At 43.9% G+C, this 16,604-nt stretch overlaps 1 protein-coding gene across 1 annotated transcript in view; it reads right to left on the bottom strand.

Moving 5' to 3' along the window:
• Positions 1–16,604, bottom strand: part of Clnk (cytokine dependent hematopoietic cell linker) — a 167,713-nt gene that overhangs the window by 54,518 nt on the left and 96,591 nt on the right. The window contains exons 5-8 of the mRNA XM_021211084.2: positions 15,827–15,864; positions 10,620–10,767; positions 8,976–9,085; positions 4,909–4,954 (exon numbers count right to left, since the gene is read on the bottom strand). Of these exons, the coding sequence (XP_021066743.2) occupies positions 4,909–4,954; positions 8,976–9,085; positions 10,620–10,767; positions 15,827–15,864 (342 nt within the window). The remainder of the gene's footprint in view (positions 1–4,908; positions 4,955–8,975; positions 9,086–10,619; positions 10,768–15,826; positions 15,865–16,604) is intronic.

Raw genomic sequence — 16,604 nt, forward strand, 5'->3', positions numbered from 1 at the left:
AAAGAGAACTTCAAACCAATTTCCCTTATGAACATTGATGGAAAAATACTCTAAAATTCTTGCCAACTGAATCCAAGGACACATCAAAATGATCATTTACCACGAATAAGTAGGCTTAATCCCAGGGATGCAGGGATGGTTCAATATACGGAAATCCATCAATGTAATCCACTACTTAAACAAACTCAAAGAAAAAAGCCCATGATTATTTCGTTAGATGCTGAAAAAATATTTGACAAAATTCAACATCCCTTCATGAAGATAGGAATTCAAGGCCCCTACCTAAACATATTAAAAGTAATAAACAGCAAACCAGTAGCCAACATCGAACTAAATGGAGAGAAACTTGAAGCAATCCCACTAAAATCAGGGATTAGACAAGGCTGCTCATTCTTTCCCTATCTATTTAATATATAGTACTTGAAGTTCTAGCTAGAACAATTAGACAACAAAAGGAGGTCAAAGGGATTCAGATCAGAAAGGAAGAAGTCAAAATATCAGTATTTGCAGATGATATGACCGTAAACTTAAGTGACTCCAAAAAATTACACCAGAGAATTCCTAAAGCTGAGAAACAATTTCAGCAAAGTGGCTGGATATAAAATGAACTCAATCAAATCTGTAGCCTTCCTCTGATAAACAGGCTGAGAAAGAAATTAGGGAAATGACACCTTTCACAATAGCCACAAATAATATCACATACCTTGGTGTGACTCTAACCAAGCAAGTTAAATGTCTGTATCACAAGAACTTCAAGTCTCTGAAGAAAGAGGTCGAAGAAGATCTCAGAAGATGGAAAGATCTCCCATGCCCATGGATTGGCAGGATTAATATAGTAAAAACGGCCATCTTGCTGAAAGCAATCTACAGATTCAATGCAATCCTCATCAAAATTCCAAATCAATTTCTTCATAGAGTTAGAAAGAGCAATTTGCAAAGTCATTTGGAACAACAAAAAACTCAGGATATTGAAAACTATTCTCAACAATAAGAGAAATTCTGGGGGAATCACCACCCCTGACCTCAAGCTGTGTTACAGAGCAATAGTGATACAAACTGCATGGTATTGGTACAGAGACAGACAGGAACATCAATGGAATAGAATTGAAGACCCAGAAATGAACCCATACACATATGGTCACTTCATATTGACAAAGGAGCTAAAACCACCCAGTGGAAAAAAGACAACATTTTTAACAAATGGTGCTGGTTCAACTGGTGGTCAGCATGTAGAAAAATGCAAATCGACCCATCCTTATCTCCTTGTACAAAGCTCAAGTCCAAGTGGATCAAGGACCTCCACATAAAACCAGAAACTTATAGAGCAGAAAGTGGGGAAGAGCCTTGAACACAAGGACACAGGGAAAAATTTCCTGAACAGAACACCAATGGCTTATACTCTAAGATCAAGATTTGACATATGAGACCTCATAAAATTGCAAAGCTCTGTAAGGTAAAGGACACTGTCAATAGGACAAAATGGCAACCAACAGGTTGGGAAAAGATCTTTACAATCCTACATCTGATGGAGGACTAATATCCAATATATACAAAGAACTCAAGAAGTTAGACTCCAGAGATCCAAATAACCATATTAAATAATGGGGTAAAGAGCTAAAAAAAGAATTTTCAACTGAGGGATACTGAATGGTCGAGAAGCACCTAAAGAAGTGTTCAACATCCTTAATCATTAGGGAAATGCAAATCAAAGCAACCCTGAGATTCCACCTCACACAAGTCAGAATGGCTAAAATAAAAAAATTCAGGTGACAGCAGGTGCTGGTGAGGATGTGGAGAAAGAAGAACACTCCTCCATTGCTGGCGGGATTGCAAGCTGGTACAACCACTCTGGATATCATTTTGGCGGTTCCTCAGAAAATTGGACATAGTACTACTTGCATAACCAGGTATACCACTCCTGGGCATATACCCAGAAGATGCTCCAACATGTAGTAAGGATACATGCTTCACTATGTTCATAGTAGCCTTATTTATAAAAGCCAGAAGCTGGAAAGAACCCAGATGTCCTTCAACAGAAGAATGGATACAGAAACTGTGGTACATTTACACAATGGAGTACTACTCAGCTATTAAAAATGATGAATTCATGAAATTCTAAGGGCGAATGGATGGAACTAGAAAATATAATCCTGAGTGTGGCAACCCAATCACAAAAGAACACACATGGTATGTACTCACTAATAAGTGAATATTAGTCCAAAAACTCAAGATACAATTCACAGACCACATGAAGCTCAAAGAGAAGGAATACTAAAGTGTGGGTACTTCAGTCCTCCTTAGAAGGAGAACAAAATACTCACAGGAACAAATATGGAGGTAAAGTGTAGAGCAAAGATTGAAGGAAAGGCAATTCAGAGACTGTCTCACCTGGGGACTCATCCCATACACAGTTACCAAACCCAGACACTATTGTGAATGCCAAGAAGTGCTTGCTCACAGGAGCCTGATATAGCTGTCTCCTGAGAGGCCCTGCCAGAGCCTTAGACATATAGAGGCAGATGCTCTCAGCCAACCATCGGACTGAACACATGGTCCCCAATAGAGGAGTTAGAGAAAGGACTGATGGAGCTGAAGTGGTTTGCAACCCCATAAGAAGAACAACAATATCTACCAACCAGACCTCCCAGAGCTCTCAAGGACTAAGCCACCAGCCAAGGAGTACACATGGCTCCAGCTGCATAGGTAGCAGAGGATGCCCTTGTCAGGCATCAATGGCAGGAGAAGTCCTTGGTCCTATGAATGCTTGATAGATGCCCCACGGTAGGTGAATCGAGGGCAGGGAGATGGGAGTGGATGGGCGAGTGGAGGAACACCCTCAATGAAGCAGGGGGAGGGAGAATGTGATAGGGGTTTCCGGGAGGGGGAGAAACTGGGAAAGGGGATAACATTTGAAAGTAAATAAAATATCCAATAAAAAAGTAAACATAAAAGAAAAAAGGAGTAAAGTATGCCATTGTCACCAAAGACTTGTGCATACTGAATGGTCAGGCCCTGGCCTGTGAGCCCTTGGGGTTTCTGCTCCCTTTCTCTGTCAGAAGTAAAAAGGCTTTTGCACAATCCACCTCAGTGTTTTTTAAGAATGGAAGTACATCAGCTGATAGAGTGGAGCTGTAGTCAAGTGGACAGAGCAGATATTCTTAAAGGATCTAAGAAACCCTGAGAAGACAGTGTCTCCCTGTCACATTGGGGAGACCAATGGAAGTCACACAGGGATCTACGAATCTATGCCGATTGCAGAGGAGCTGTGGTCTGGGGTTTTAGAGTCCTTGAGGTATGGAGAACCTTACTTGCCCAAGTGTGATTGGGGCTCCCATGCTGCCACAGCTGAAGTGAGTGGGCTTCTGGGCTGCCTGCTCTAGATCTCGAAGCGGCACATTCTCCTCAGGAAGATTAGGTACCTTCTGCAGGTTTCATGGCAGGCGGAGGCTGAGTCCAGGCTGATGCCCCTACTCTGCCCAACCTGCTTCCTGTTGAGAGCATCCTTTTCTTCCTTCTTTCTGCCATCAGCACTCTGACCCCCGGTGGGCTTTGCTGGGAAGCCAGGCAGGGATGCAGAGGGAGGCTAGGCATTGACTCTCCTGGTTCTGGTCATGGTTTATATCCTTTGTATATTAACTGTTCACCAAAGACTCATGGGTAGAGGCTTGTTGTCAGTCTGTGACACTTTTGGGAAGTTCTGGGGGGGGGGTCTTAGGAAGGAGGAAGGAGTTAGGGGAGGAAGTTAGGTTGTTGGGGGCCTGTCTTTGTTGGTACGCTGGTCCCTTCCTCTTGCTTTGCTTCTCAACTATCTTGGGATCACGAGATTTTTCTCTAGCAGCACTCTATCCACACAGTGCTTTACCTCACTCAGTCCCAAAGCAGCAGACTCACCCAGATGTGGCCCAAGATCTCCGAAACTGTGAGCAAAAGCAACCTTCTAAGTTGGCTTTCTTACAGATTTTTGTTGTAGTGGTGGGAAGTTAACTACCACAAATCCCTCCCTGGGAGGCCCTCAGCCTCCAGCTCCCAGCCCCTGTGGCTTTCCGTAGTTCCTCCCTACCCCTCTGGGCTAAGGTAGGGGTGGTCCCTGTTGGTGTCAGCCCTGTGTCTATAGTCTACAATCTTTTGTTCTTTTCCTGTGCTCAGCATACTTCTGTACGTTTTCTTTGCAAGTAAACTTTCTTAGATTACCTTGCCTACCATCTGTCTCCTGTTGGGACCTGTAGTGCCGCCCTTCCTCACGAAAGGTGCCCTGTGTAAGACACTTTGAGATTCAGCACTAAACACATGAATGGTGAAGCTGGTGGGCTTTAGTTATCAGCGACGGTAAGTCATAAGACATCTTTTTCACTGGACATTGTAAGAGGAGATGGGGGCGCGGGAAGATGATGAGATGGGAAAATGATGAGACTGATAATGGATATGGTCCAACCAAATTTCTCCGGCTGCCCTTAGTTTCTGCTTCCAGCATTAGTGGAATTGATTGCTTCCTTTCAGGCTTGTACCTGGGCTTCTGTGTTCAAATTGAGTTGTTTTGCCTTAAGCTGGAAAGTCCATTTTCATATTCATTAATCAACATTTTAAAATTAGATAGGAATATCTTGTAATTTCTTTCAGGGCAAGTGCTTATAGGAATGACTTATTGGAATGCAATCCATATGTTTTTGAAACAATGCCTTCCTCATATAATGTAGAACAGAGTATGAATTTTCACAATCAATTTCCTGGTCAATAAGGTAAGGCTGTAAAAGAGTTAGGAGGCGTGCTTGACTGCAGAATTGAACAGTCATATTGCAGAGCAGAATTCAGCAGAGCTCCTAGTATATGGGAGCTTGTGACCACAAGCAGGACACAGACCATAGGAGCAGAGGAGGTAGACCGTGGGGTTTTAAACTCTTGAGACCTTACCTTTAAAGCATTGGCTTCTGGCATCCCTGGAGGTAGGCTTGTCCACCTGTAAAAGACAACGTGGCACCATTAGTTTCAACTGATCATGCCACAACCAGGTGTCCAGCTACTCTGCATTATGGCTAGAGTCCTCAGCATAAATGCATGTGTCCCTGGACCTACTGATCTCTGAGACCGCTGTGTGCACATGGCCAGCAGTTGCTAAACATCTGTGAGTATGTGGATTGCCACCAGAGAAGGCCTTGGTGACCGAGTGCTTTTTGGCATAAAATACAAGGTTTGAAATCCCACTTTGCCTCTTTCTGTTGTGAAGGCTTGGCACCTGGGTTCTTAATGGTCTCAGCTTTCACATCTTTATGATAGAGAAAAGAGCCAGTGTATGCCACTGGATTATAATGGAGACCAGTGTACATGGCCGGAGTGGGCCAGCATAGTGGAGTGTGACCCTTAGTGACAACTCAGGTAATGTCATTTCATTTCCGTCATATGCCAGCTGTGAGGGCACAGTGACTCACTTGGCTCTATTCTGTTAAGTTAAGGTGAATAAAAAAAAAAAAACAACCCACTGCTTCCTTGTGAGGATGGTGTGTGTGTGTGTGTGTGTGTGTGTGTGTGTGTGTGATGTGGAGCTCTCAGAATGCGAGGCATCACTCTGACACAGCACAACAGTAGTGTCATCGCTGGGGGCATGAAGAATTGTTAATGACAATGGGATTAGAAGAAATGGGGGAAGATGATGATGAAGTGCCAAGGCCTTGGAAAGACCTGCCCAGCCAGCATTGGGACCTTAGTATTTGTCTTTACAAATGCTGACTGAGCTGGGCAAGGTGCCTGAGCAGGTCTGAATCTACTGAGCCCCAGTCCCTACACTCAGAGAGGCTACCATTCTGCAGTTCAGTCTGGTTGGGACCCAGTGGTGGCTGGGTTTTTCTGTGACCCTGTACTCCTTCATAGAGCTGTCAGCTTCCAGTTGCTATCTTGGAGAGCAGCTGCGAGAAGGCTTTTGACTGTTCTGCAGCCTCCGCTTTCTGACTGTGTGAGTTGGCCATTCACCTCTCTGCCCACACCCAATCACCAGCCTGGTTAGGGCAGCAGGGAAGGCTCTCTCCACTGTATGTGGGCCCTGCATGTTTAGGGTTTCAGGGTGGGGTCTTCTCAGTGTCCCTGCCTGGGTAAGGTTTTGGTGTCTTCTGATGGTGAGTGTGAGTGTGCAAGTATGTGAGTATGTGTGTGTGTGTGTGTTATGATGTATTGATATATATGTAATATGTATATGCGTGTGTGTAATAGTATGTTGTGTTAGTGTGAGTGTTATATTTTGGTGTGTGTGCAGTGTGTCTATGTGTGTATAGTATGGTATGTATTGGTGTGTGCATTTTTGTATATATACTGTGTCTATGTGTGTGTAGTATGGTGTGTAATAGTGTGTGTGTTTTTGTGTGTGTATGTAGTATGTCTATAGTATGGTGTGTGTATTGGTGTGTGTGTTTATGTGTATGTGTAATATATATGTGTGTGTGTGTGCAGTATGGTGTGTGTATTGGTGTGTGTGTGTAATTTATATATATATATATATATGTGTGTGTGTGTGTGTGTGTTCAGTGTGTGTGCAGTTTGTCTATGTGTGTGTAGTGTGGTATGTATTGGTGTATGTGTGTTTGTATGTGTAGTGTGTCTATGTGTGTTTGGTATGGTGTGTGTATTGGTGTGGTTGAAGTGTGTCTATAGTATGGTGTGTGTGTTTGTGTGTATGTGTAGTATATATATGTGTGTGTAGTATGGTGTGTGTGTTGGTGTATATATGTGTGTATGTGTGATATGGTGTGTTTTATGATGTGTTGGTGTGTGCATAGTGTGTGTGTATGATATAGTCTGTGTTAAGATGTGTTGGTATGTGTGTAGTGTGTGTAATATGGTGTGTATGTTGATGTGTGTGTAGTTTGTATATGCATGTGTGTTATGGTTTATGGTGATATATTGTGATATTGTGTGTGTGTGTGTGTGTCTGTATGGTGTGTTTTCCCTTGGACAATGCTTAAGCAGTATCCACTCTTTGCTTTAGCAACTAAAAACATCTGTAGTCTGAGCCAAATGTCCTGAGGGGCAAAATCTCCCTGTTGAGAACTACTGATTACAACGCATATAATAACTATGGGTGAACAACTGCTTTACACACTTCTAGACGTCAAGACCACCATCTCCTGTCACTGCCTCCTTCCTTAGACTATGTGGTCCTCCGCTAGATTGTGGGTGCTGACTCAGTTCTATGCTTCCATTGTTGAGCAGAGTGTTTGGTATACCATAAGTGCTTAATAGTGGAACACTAGTCTAGGGCAACATAGTTAAAATCGTCCCAAGAAACTGAGATAAGAAAAGCCTTCCATAAGGGTTATTGAAGATCCAGTAGACAGATAGTTTAATCTCAAAACTAATAAGAAGCAGCTCCTGGAAATAAGGTTGTTAATGAAAAAGCTAATCTACTTGCCACAGAAAGTTCCTTACTTCATCACGGATGGCTAAAGTAAAACTATCTGAGCCGGGCCAAGGCCTTACTTAATTTATCAGAAAGTTTCTCTCCTGGCAACTCTTTGTCCTTGCCTGCCCTCTCACTGGGCTCAGCTTATTTACAGGGATCATGGTTCTGCTGTGAAGTGACCTGTCAGAAAGAAGAAACTGAGGCAATGCAGAGGCGTGGACCGTAAGAGATTCAGATTCCTCCATGGATGGGTTTAGACAGGGTCTTATGTAAGCATACAAAGGCTTATGGATAATCTGTTGTGTCAGCACAAGACAGGCTAGTGTGTGGTCAATATCAAGAGAGCCAGCAAGTCTAATGAGCAGAGGGGACATGCCCCCAGGAGAGTTGGCGGGATATGCAGAAGCATGCTCCCATCAATAGTGAATGGTGTCATGGGACAAGAATCTAACAGTGAGATTCCTCTTCATATAAAACCCATGAGAACACCAGTGTGATCCAGTTTTGTTGAGACTTCCTTGAGTTGGGTATGGTTCTGTAGAACTTCTGGAAGGGCACACACTGACACGATTTTTACATGTGCCTTAAGTCTTTAAAATGTTCTCATTAAGTGCTGAGCACATTAACCAAAATTCTACGGGGGAACTGCATAGCTGTACAACTTATGTGGATAAACTCTTGCTCACCACACTTCGACTTATTTTGTGAGTGGATTCAGTATGAGAAGAGAGGAACCAGGTCATGTTAACGCAAATAATATTCTGTGTATGATTCTGTCTCTATAGGGAACACTGACCTGAAATGTGTCAGAATATTATCACCAATGGCATGCAGACCAAGGGCGTAGGCCTTCTTTATTTTTATGGATATATATATTATATATAATTTGTATATATTTTTATTTGACTTTTTTAGACAAGGTTTCTCTGTGTAGCCTTAGCTGTCCTGAAATTCAATTTGTAGACCAGGCTGGCCTTGAACGCAGAACTCAGAGATCTGCATGGCTCTGCTTCCTGAGTGCTGGGATTAAAGAGCCTATATTGGCTTTTATGGAATATATATATATATATATATATATATATGTATGTATTACATTTTATTTAAACAAACTACGTATGTGTCTAGCACATTTTCATTTACAAGCTATTTCCATAAAATTACCTGCAATTTCTCTTGAAAGCCAGCACATAGAATGTTCCTATGTGGTTTGTACGGGTATTGATGATCAAGAGACTTCTCACTGCTCAGGTTAACAGTTGGCAATGCTGGGCTGAGAATCTTGGCAAATGACATTATTATCAGAAAGATTTGTGTACTAATTCAGGGTCTGAAGAATGCAATGATAATTAGATAAGGTGTAAATTCTTTAGCCTGATGCCTGACTCATAGTAAGCCTTCAGCAAATGTTAAGTTTTGTTCCTTCTAGACTCCTCCAAAGGCTCATGATCCCATAAGTCACACAATCCAGCTCCCCTAAGCCTCCCCTGACTGGCTCATCTGTTATGATGCTGTGTGGAAGGGGACCAGGGCCATATGTCTGTGAGCTAGGTAGTGCCCTCCACGCCAGGCTATCAGGGATCTTTTTACTCACTTTTTCCGGCTGTGTCATCCTCACATCCCTGGTTTGTCTCTCAGTGGAGACAGAAGCCTTGGGAGGTAACAGAAGGGGAGCCTCCATCATATCCTTGAAATAGCGTGTATCTGTGGAAAAAGAAAGCCGGTGAGCTTGTAACTTGGAAGCCGGCTAGATTTGGCACCTTGCAGCTCATAAAGTATTCACACATCCTCACACTCATGGGGTCACCAAAGCTCAGGTACCAGGCAAACATTTCTCTTTGAATTTCTCATTGAGGGGTGGGTTTTAGGGAGGAGGGCAGAAGACAGGCAAATTTTATTATAATATTATCATATGGCGCTCTCAAGAGTGAGGGTGGGCAAAGACCAAAGGGACTATTGTGGAAGAAAGAAAACACTCTCTAGTGTATAGTGTGATGGAGGGATTACCATGGGGGGGGGGAGAACCTCTCACAGAGGCAAATGATCCCACCTGAATCTCAGCAGGAAGCTGAGGTTCATTGTAGACCTACTTGTTTTCTTTCACAGCAATTCTACCAAGGATGGCCTAACTACCCTTCAGTGTTTCCACACCTGAGAAATACTACCAGCTCTTGAAGATTAATGTTATCTATCATCTATCTATCTATCTATCTATCTATCTATCTATCTATCTATCTATCTATCTATCAGTTTTGTTTCAGACAGGGTCTCATACCACGGCTCAGGCTGGTCTGGAACTCACTATATATAGCTCAGGCTGGTCTCAAACTCGTGGCCATTCTCTTGCTTCAGCCTCCTGGGTGCAGCTATGGAAACAAGTCAGTACATCTGCCCCTGGAGCTCATCACCAAACCCCACCCACCTCTTTATTCTACTATGCCCTTATGCCCTTTTCTGTTATCTATTCATCTCTATAATGGTGACCACTGCAGTATATTCAGTCAATGTTTTTGAGTACTGAACACAATGTAATCATTATCATTATATTATCAATATTGTTATTGTTTGGAGTCAAGGTATCACCATGCAGCTCAAGCAGGCCTTGAACTTGGGATCTTCCGCCTACCATCTGAAGTGCAACAGTTAAGGATGTGTGTCGCTTTACCAGTTCATCATCTCTTACAGAATGGCTCCCCCTGAAGACATTTCTACAGATTCATGTCTGTGAGTCAGGCCCTCAGAAATCATGTGTGGTTCCTCTTTCCCTTTACAGAGGCATGGAAAACCTGCTGACACTGCCCAGGTGGAAAAAAGCCAGAGTGGGTACAAAGCCAGTGCCCTTCCCCCCTGATGGGTAGGACTTTAGTACTGGATACATTTGTAGGCTGGCAACCTGCAGCGTGTATCAACTGAGTTAAAGTTTTCTCTTGCCCTGCTCTCCCCACCATTCAGACTCTAACCTCACACGTCTCACATGCCTGTCTTCCTGTCTGTCCATCTCTCCCATGTTCCCAGCACAGGAACAGGCCTAAGGCTCAAGTAGAACTCCACCTTGACCATGATAGTAAGCAGGAACAGAGCTGGACTTCATATGTCATTCATACCATCTTCAGAGGAGCTCTGTGAGGTTGGTTCTACTGTGAAGCCTGTATTCAGACAAAAACCTGAGCGCTAGAGCGAGCCTGCAATCACTGTGTGACGCTGTGCATGAACATGTGTCTTCAGAGCCCCAGAGTACCTGCATATTCTGATTCCTGGATAGGTCTGGCTGGTAAAATTTTCATTGACGGCCATGCCTTCAGCAGCTGGATCTCAGGATCTTCGTAGTCGTAGTCGTTGTTACTGTTGCATTTTTCTCCACCTGGGACCCCAGCCAAGTTCCTTCTCTAAGTGGGTGGAACACTGGAGTGAGTCCAAGGAAGGGACCATGTGGACAAAGGCGACATGTCTCAGTGCTACCTTAGGGAGCAACGATGACTTTTTTTTTGCAGCGGGCATTAAGATTCTGGGGTATAGAATCTTACATAGAAATGTAATTCTTGTGATAGGGAGACTTCTAAAGATGTCTTCCAAATACCCTCATCTCTTTGATCATTCAATCAAAGACCTATCTTGCTCTGCTGTGAGGGAATAGGGTAACTATAAGTTGTTAATGAACTGACTTTAAAACGCAGAGGATTCTGGGTCATCTCAGTGGGCTCAGTGTTTCCTGAGCCCCAGAAAGCAAGAGGGAGACTGTCAATGCAGTGGTGCAGTATGTGGGAAATCAAGGACCAGTGCAGGTGAGTACAGCTTAGAGGTGTAAAACGTTCGGCAAGGGTCAGTCCCATTCAAAGCTCAGTTTGCTTCTATGCAATGGTAATAGTGACTAGCTTTTCTACAAATGGCCGATAACAATTTGACAATAGAAAAGAAAAGAAAGGCAGCAATATATCAAGAAGAACAAAACGCTTGAGTACGCTGGCCCCAGAGAAGTGAATCTTGTGCTAAAAAAAAATCCGAAGGCATGCTGTTGAAGATCAAGGTCATGTAAGAAGATGTTAGTGATTAAGAAGAGGTTCATTGATTGGAGACTTAACGTTGTCAAAATAGAGTGTGTTAAAAATTGATGGACATATTCAGTAGGATTCATATACGAATCCAAGCTGTTTCTCTCAGGAAATTGACAGAAATTTTTTTATAAAAATCGACAAGCAGATGCTCAAATTCCTATGATTAATGCCACCCCTGCCCTAGTCACGTCCATGCACCCAGGGAAGGACACAGACGATGCCTGTAGTTCTTACCAACCCTTTGGCACCTTGGGTTTGGACTTCTGGTTTCCAGGGCTGAGGTACAATCAGGTCAATGACAATGGTCTGGATTCAAGGCTAGCCTGAGCCGTGGCATTTTGCTAGGCTAGTCCAAGCAAGCTAACAGGTGCCCTCATCATAGGTCTGGGTCTGACACCTGTGGATGTCAGGAAAGGGAGCCAAGGACCCCACAACTGCTCCTCTAGTCAGGACAGCTGACTGTGTACCTTCAGGTTGGGTCTGCAGCCAGCAGCTGCTCTGTGTAAGCAGGGGCCTGGCAATCATGATGCACAGCCACCAGGAGTCACTCTAACTCCCTGGATCTCAGAATGCCCAACTTTACCTAGATCAAACGTTAGTCTTCATTTGACCCTACTGGAGAAATCCGGCTGACCGGATGGAATTACATCTGTAAATGCAGACCACTTTAGAGGTCTAAGGACCACTGTGCAGGGCCAAGGATCCCAAAGGACTCTGAAACATCTGCTTTCATGCACATTCCTCAGGAGGTACCTCAAAATAAGGAAATAGCCTCTTTATTTCATGAATGCAGAGGCTGACATTGGTAACTTCCCAAAGTCACACAGGTTGTAGGTGGGCAGTATTCTCCTGACACCTACACCCAACCCAGCACCGGAATTAAAAATTATTCTTATATCTCAAGATGAAAGGTAGATCGTACTGAGCACAGGGACCCCAATGGAGAGTTAGGGGAAGGACTAAAGGAGATGGAGGGGCCATATCTGGCATCAGTGGGAGGGGAGGTCCTTGGCCCTGTGAAGGCTTGATGCCCCAGTGTAGAGGAATGCTGTGGTGGTGAGGCTGGAGTGGATGGGTTGGTGGGGGGGGCACACTCATAGAAGCAGGGTAAGGAGGGTTGGGATAAGGGGTTTGCAGAGGGGAAACCTGGAAAGGGTATAACATTTGAAATGTAAACAAATAAAATATCCAATTAAAAAATAACAACAATAAAAAAGTCCTCTAGCTCAAAGTTTGGAGCTGAGATGAAAGGATGGACCATCCAGAGACTGCCACACCCAGGGATACATCCCATAATCAGCCACCAAACACAGACACTATTGCATACGCCAGCAAGATTTTGCTGAAGGGACCCTGATATAGCTGTCTCTTGTGAGGCTATGCCAGTGCCTGGCAAACACAGAAGTGGATGATCACAGTCAGCTATTGGATGGAACACAGGGCCCCCAATGGAGGAGCTAGAGAAAGTACCCAAGGAGCTGAAGGGGTCTGCAACCCTATAGGTGGAACAACAATATGAACTAACTAGTACCCCCCAGAGCTCATGTCTCTAGCTGCATATGTAGCAGAAGATGGCCTAGTCAGCCATCACTGGGAAGAAAGGCCCTTTGGTCTTGCAAACTTTATAAGCCCCAGTACAGGGGAATGCCAGGGCCAAGAAGTGGGAGTGGGTGGGTAGGGGAGCAAGGAGGGGGAGGGTAAGGGGACTTTTGGGATAGCATTTGAAATGTAAATGAAGAAAATACCTAATAAAAATTGGGGGAAAAAAAGAAAAGAAAAGAAAAAGAAAAAAGATGAAGGGTAGAGAATCCAGGGCATTACAGAGGACCCCGTCAGCACAATGACAGATAGATAGTGTGGTCCTGAGCTTGGATCCTTCTTCTATAGAGAGAATTCTGCTTCACAGATGGGGCAACCCTGGAACTCTTTTTTCGCATTTTTAATATTTTATAGAAAAGGGTTAAAAAAAGTATAAAGTTAAAGTTGTTGCTTTATAGCCCTGACTGTATCTGTGGCTTTCTATAGTATATTCCTGATATATGGTTGGTAAATAAAGTCATAGATTTTAATAAGGCTGAGGATATAATTATTCCTAAGGGTGTGATTTAAAATATTTATGTTGTAATTTGTCTACTTGTTAGGGTCCAATTTAATTTACTTTTGGGTTAGATGGTCAGATGCATACTCCTATGGGTAAGTAGAGTAATTAATTTAAACTATACATGCTTGTCAAATGGAGAAGCGGAAGTAAGTGCACTTATGCACGAAACTCTTCTCAGTCAGGGTTCCGACTAATGCTCTGACTGGCAGTGGCAGAGACTGAGGGAGGAACAAGCTTGCCTAGCTGCACTCTCAATTATCTCTAGAAAGGTAGAGAGAAGTCACAGGGGAGCCCAGTTTCCAGGTAGGCAACAGGGCAAGAGAGACTTGCCAGGCCCATCGGTGGAAGGATCTCTGGGCTCCCGTCTAGCTCAGAGCAAGGGTGTTGACCATGGCTTAGTAAGCAGTGGTCTCCACAGACAAGCTGGGAGATGGGGTGGGTCAGGTGTTAACTTCTCAGCGTGCTAGTCCATATATCTAACAAGTGCTTGCCGAGGATAGCCCAATCAGGACAGGTGTGAGCTGAGGACTCAGGTCAGTTATCAAGCTCAGGTTTGACAGATCCTCTGGTGCCCAAGCCAGAGCAGGGTAGAAGACCAGAGCCTCCTCACCCACAGGGGAGGAGCTAAATCTCTCCCTCCATGGCAGCACTGGGGCTGTTCCTCAGAGTCCAGGCAGCACCACCATGCGGTTGGCCTTCTTGTTGGGTCTTTAGAGATAAACTAGGCTGTGATGGGACATTTTGGTTGGGAGAGTATTGGTGACACCATGCCCTAGACTTAAGTTGTAGAGGCCATGCTCTGACCACAGGGAGGGGATTTATTTCATTTCCCTGATGCAGACGGAGGTGACTAAACCTGCTTATTTGGCCGGAGGCTGAGAGGACAAATAAAGATTCTTGGCATTTGTCCCACGACAGGGCCCAGACCTTAGATACTTTCCTCTGATTGACGATGGCTTGTGTGAGGCAGAGGCAAGTGGGACTCTGAATGCTTGACAGGGTCTTCCCAACAACACAGTGAAGGGACAGGTGGGCATAGGTCCAGAGTCACACCTGGAACTGTTGGTGGATTGAGAGCAGGCAGGCTCGTGGGCACAATGGATAGAAGGGGCCAAAGGGGCATCTTTGCGTCCTGGAAGCTACTTCTAGTATTTTCCAGGGAAGGCTTGGGACCTGCTAGAAGAACCAAGGCCATGAGCTGGAGTCGATTTGACATTTTACCCTTTGGCTAGTGTTCATGGGGGCAAGAGGAGGCAGGAAGCAGGCTGAAGGCTGCTGTCACCTAGGGGTGAAGAGTATGTACACTGACCTTGAACTCACTGCCAGAGGAGCGACCACAAACAGCATGGCTTCCTGTTTCCTGAGAGGGGCTGGTTTTAGATATAACAATTTACATTTGTCTCTCTCTTATTATCCATTACATGTCTTCCTTAGGAGTATAAACCTCAGGTCTGATATTGTTTTATTTATGAGCCACTAGGTAAAAACAAGTGTTGTACATGTGTGTATGCATGTGTGTGTGTGCGTGTGTGCACATTCATGTGTATGTGTGTATGTGTGCTCATGGATCAGGGTCCATAGCTTTAATTAAAAATTTAAAGGCATACGTCAAACAGTAAGAAGCCATTTTTTCAGATATCATCTATAGCCATATAAAATATGTAAATTATATGAATAAATAATTTAATGTAATTACTTGTAATGTTTGATATTTGGGTTAATGTTTTGAATTTTAATCTTCTTCTTTAGTTGTTAAAATTCTGGCCATTGCTTCACAAGATGCTCACATACTCAGTAGTTTCAACAGTATCAAATGTTCAGTGTGATTTCAACATGCTGTTATTTAGACTATGTTGCAAAATATCAGTGAGCTTGTTGAAATATTGATTTGAAATGTATACTGCTTCTTTGTTTTAAACTCTCAAACATTAAATTTTAGGACTAAAAAGAAAAGGATATTTTTATATTATTAAGTGATCATCATTGTGAAATTACCTTCCAAATGTTTGTTTCATTTTAAAATTTCACCATGAATGTTGTAAAGCACACATCTTGAGATACACTCAACAGCACTGTGTATTAGGATTTTTTATTTCTGTCAGCTTTAGCAAAAAGACTGTGAGATTTAGAAAAAAGGCTGAAAGGCGGTTTTCCCTATCAGGAGAACATGCCACTTGGAAGAATTGTTGCTTTCTTTTATTCATTGTATGACATCATAAAGAAGCCCAGACAACAACACTTACTGTATCGTAAGGATCAGAGCCTGACGGTTATAGAACACAGCAGACTTACGTGATCCTGAAGTGGTTCCAGAACCTCCCGACACTGCCCTGCAAGAAAACACAGATCACGTGTCACTGCAAACCTGTCAGGAGCTGGACCTTCATTTCCTCTAGGAATCCTGCGTGCATTTCAGTTCATTTTTGTGAGCCCAGTACGTGTCTCATATCTCATATTTTAGCTGTTGATCAGGTAGAACAGAGTATAGAAAAAGGATACAGAAATCAACCCCCAACTCAGGGTGATGATGGAGACAAGAAACTCTTCTCATGGCAGGTCGGCATTCTCCTGGAAATAGAATTAAATGCCTGGCACAGTGGCACACCCCTGGAATCTCAACACTCAGGAGTGAAGGTGGAGGCAGGAGGATCACAAATTCAAGGTTGCATAGTATGACCCCGTTGTAAGAAACAAAATCCTGGCGTGTGAAAGAAAGCGCTGGGAGTGTTGAGCACACACCTAGGCCCTGGGTCAGTCTGCATCACCTAGAAAACGGCAGCAAGCAGGGCTGAGGAGATGGCTCCGACTGTAGGGTGTGCCTCCCTGGCCTGAAGACCTAACTGGGAGTCCTAGAATCAGTATAAAAAGCCCTGCATGGTGATGGCTGCTTGCAATTCCAGCGCCCAGGGGTGCGGTGGGGGTGGAGGTGGGGGTGGGGGATGGGAGATGTCAGGGTGGGGGTTGAGACAAGCAGATCTTAGGAGCATGTCGACCAGTCAGCCTCCTTTGCTTGGTAAGTTTCAGGCCAGTAAGAGACCCTGTTTCAACAAAACTACACAAAGGAAACAAA

Source organism: Mus pahari, chromosome 13, assembly GCF_900095145.1.
Source record: "Mus pahari chromosome 13, PAHARI_EIJ_v1.1, whole genome shotgun sequence".
NCBI lineage: Eukaryota > Metazoa > Chordata > Mammalia > Rodentia > Muridae > Mus > Mus pahari.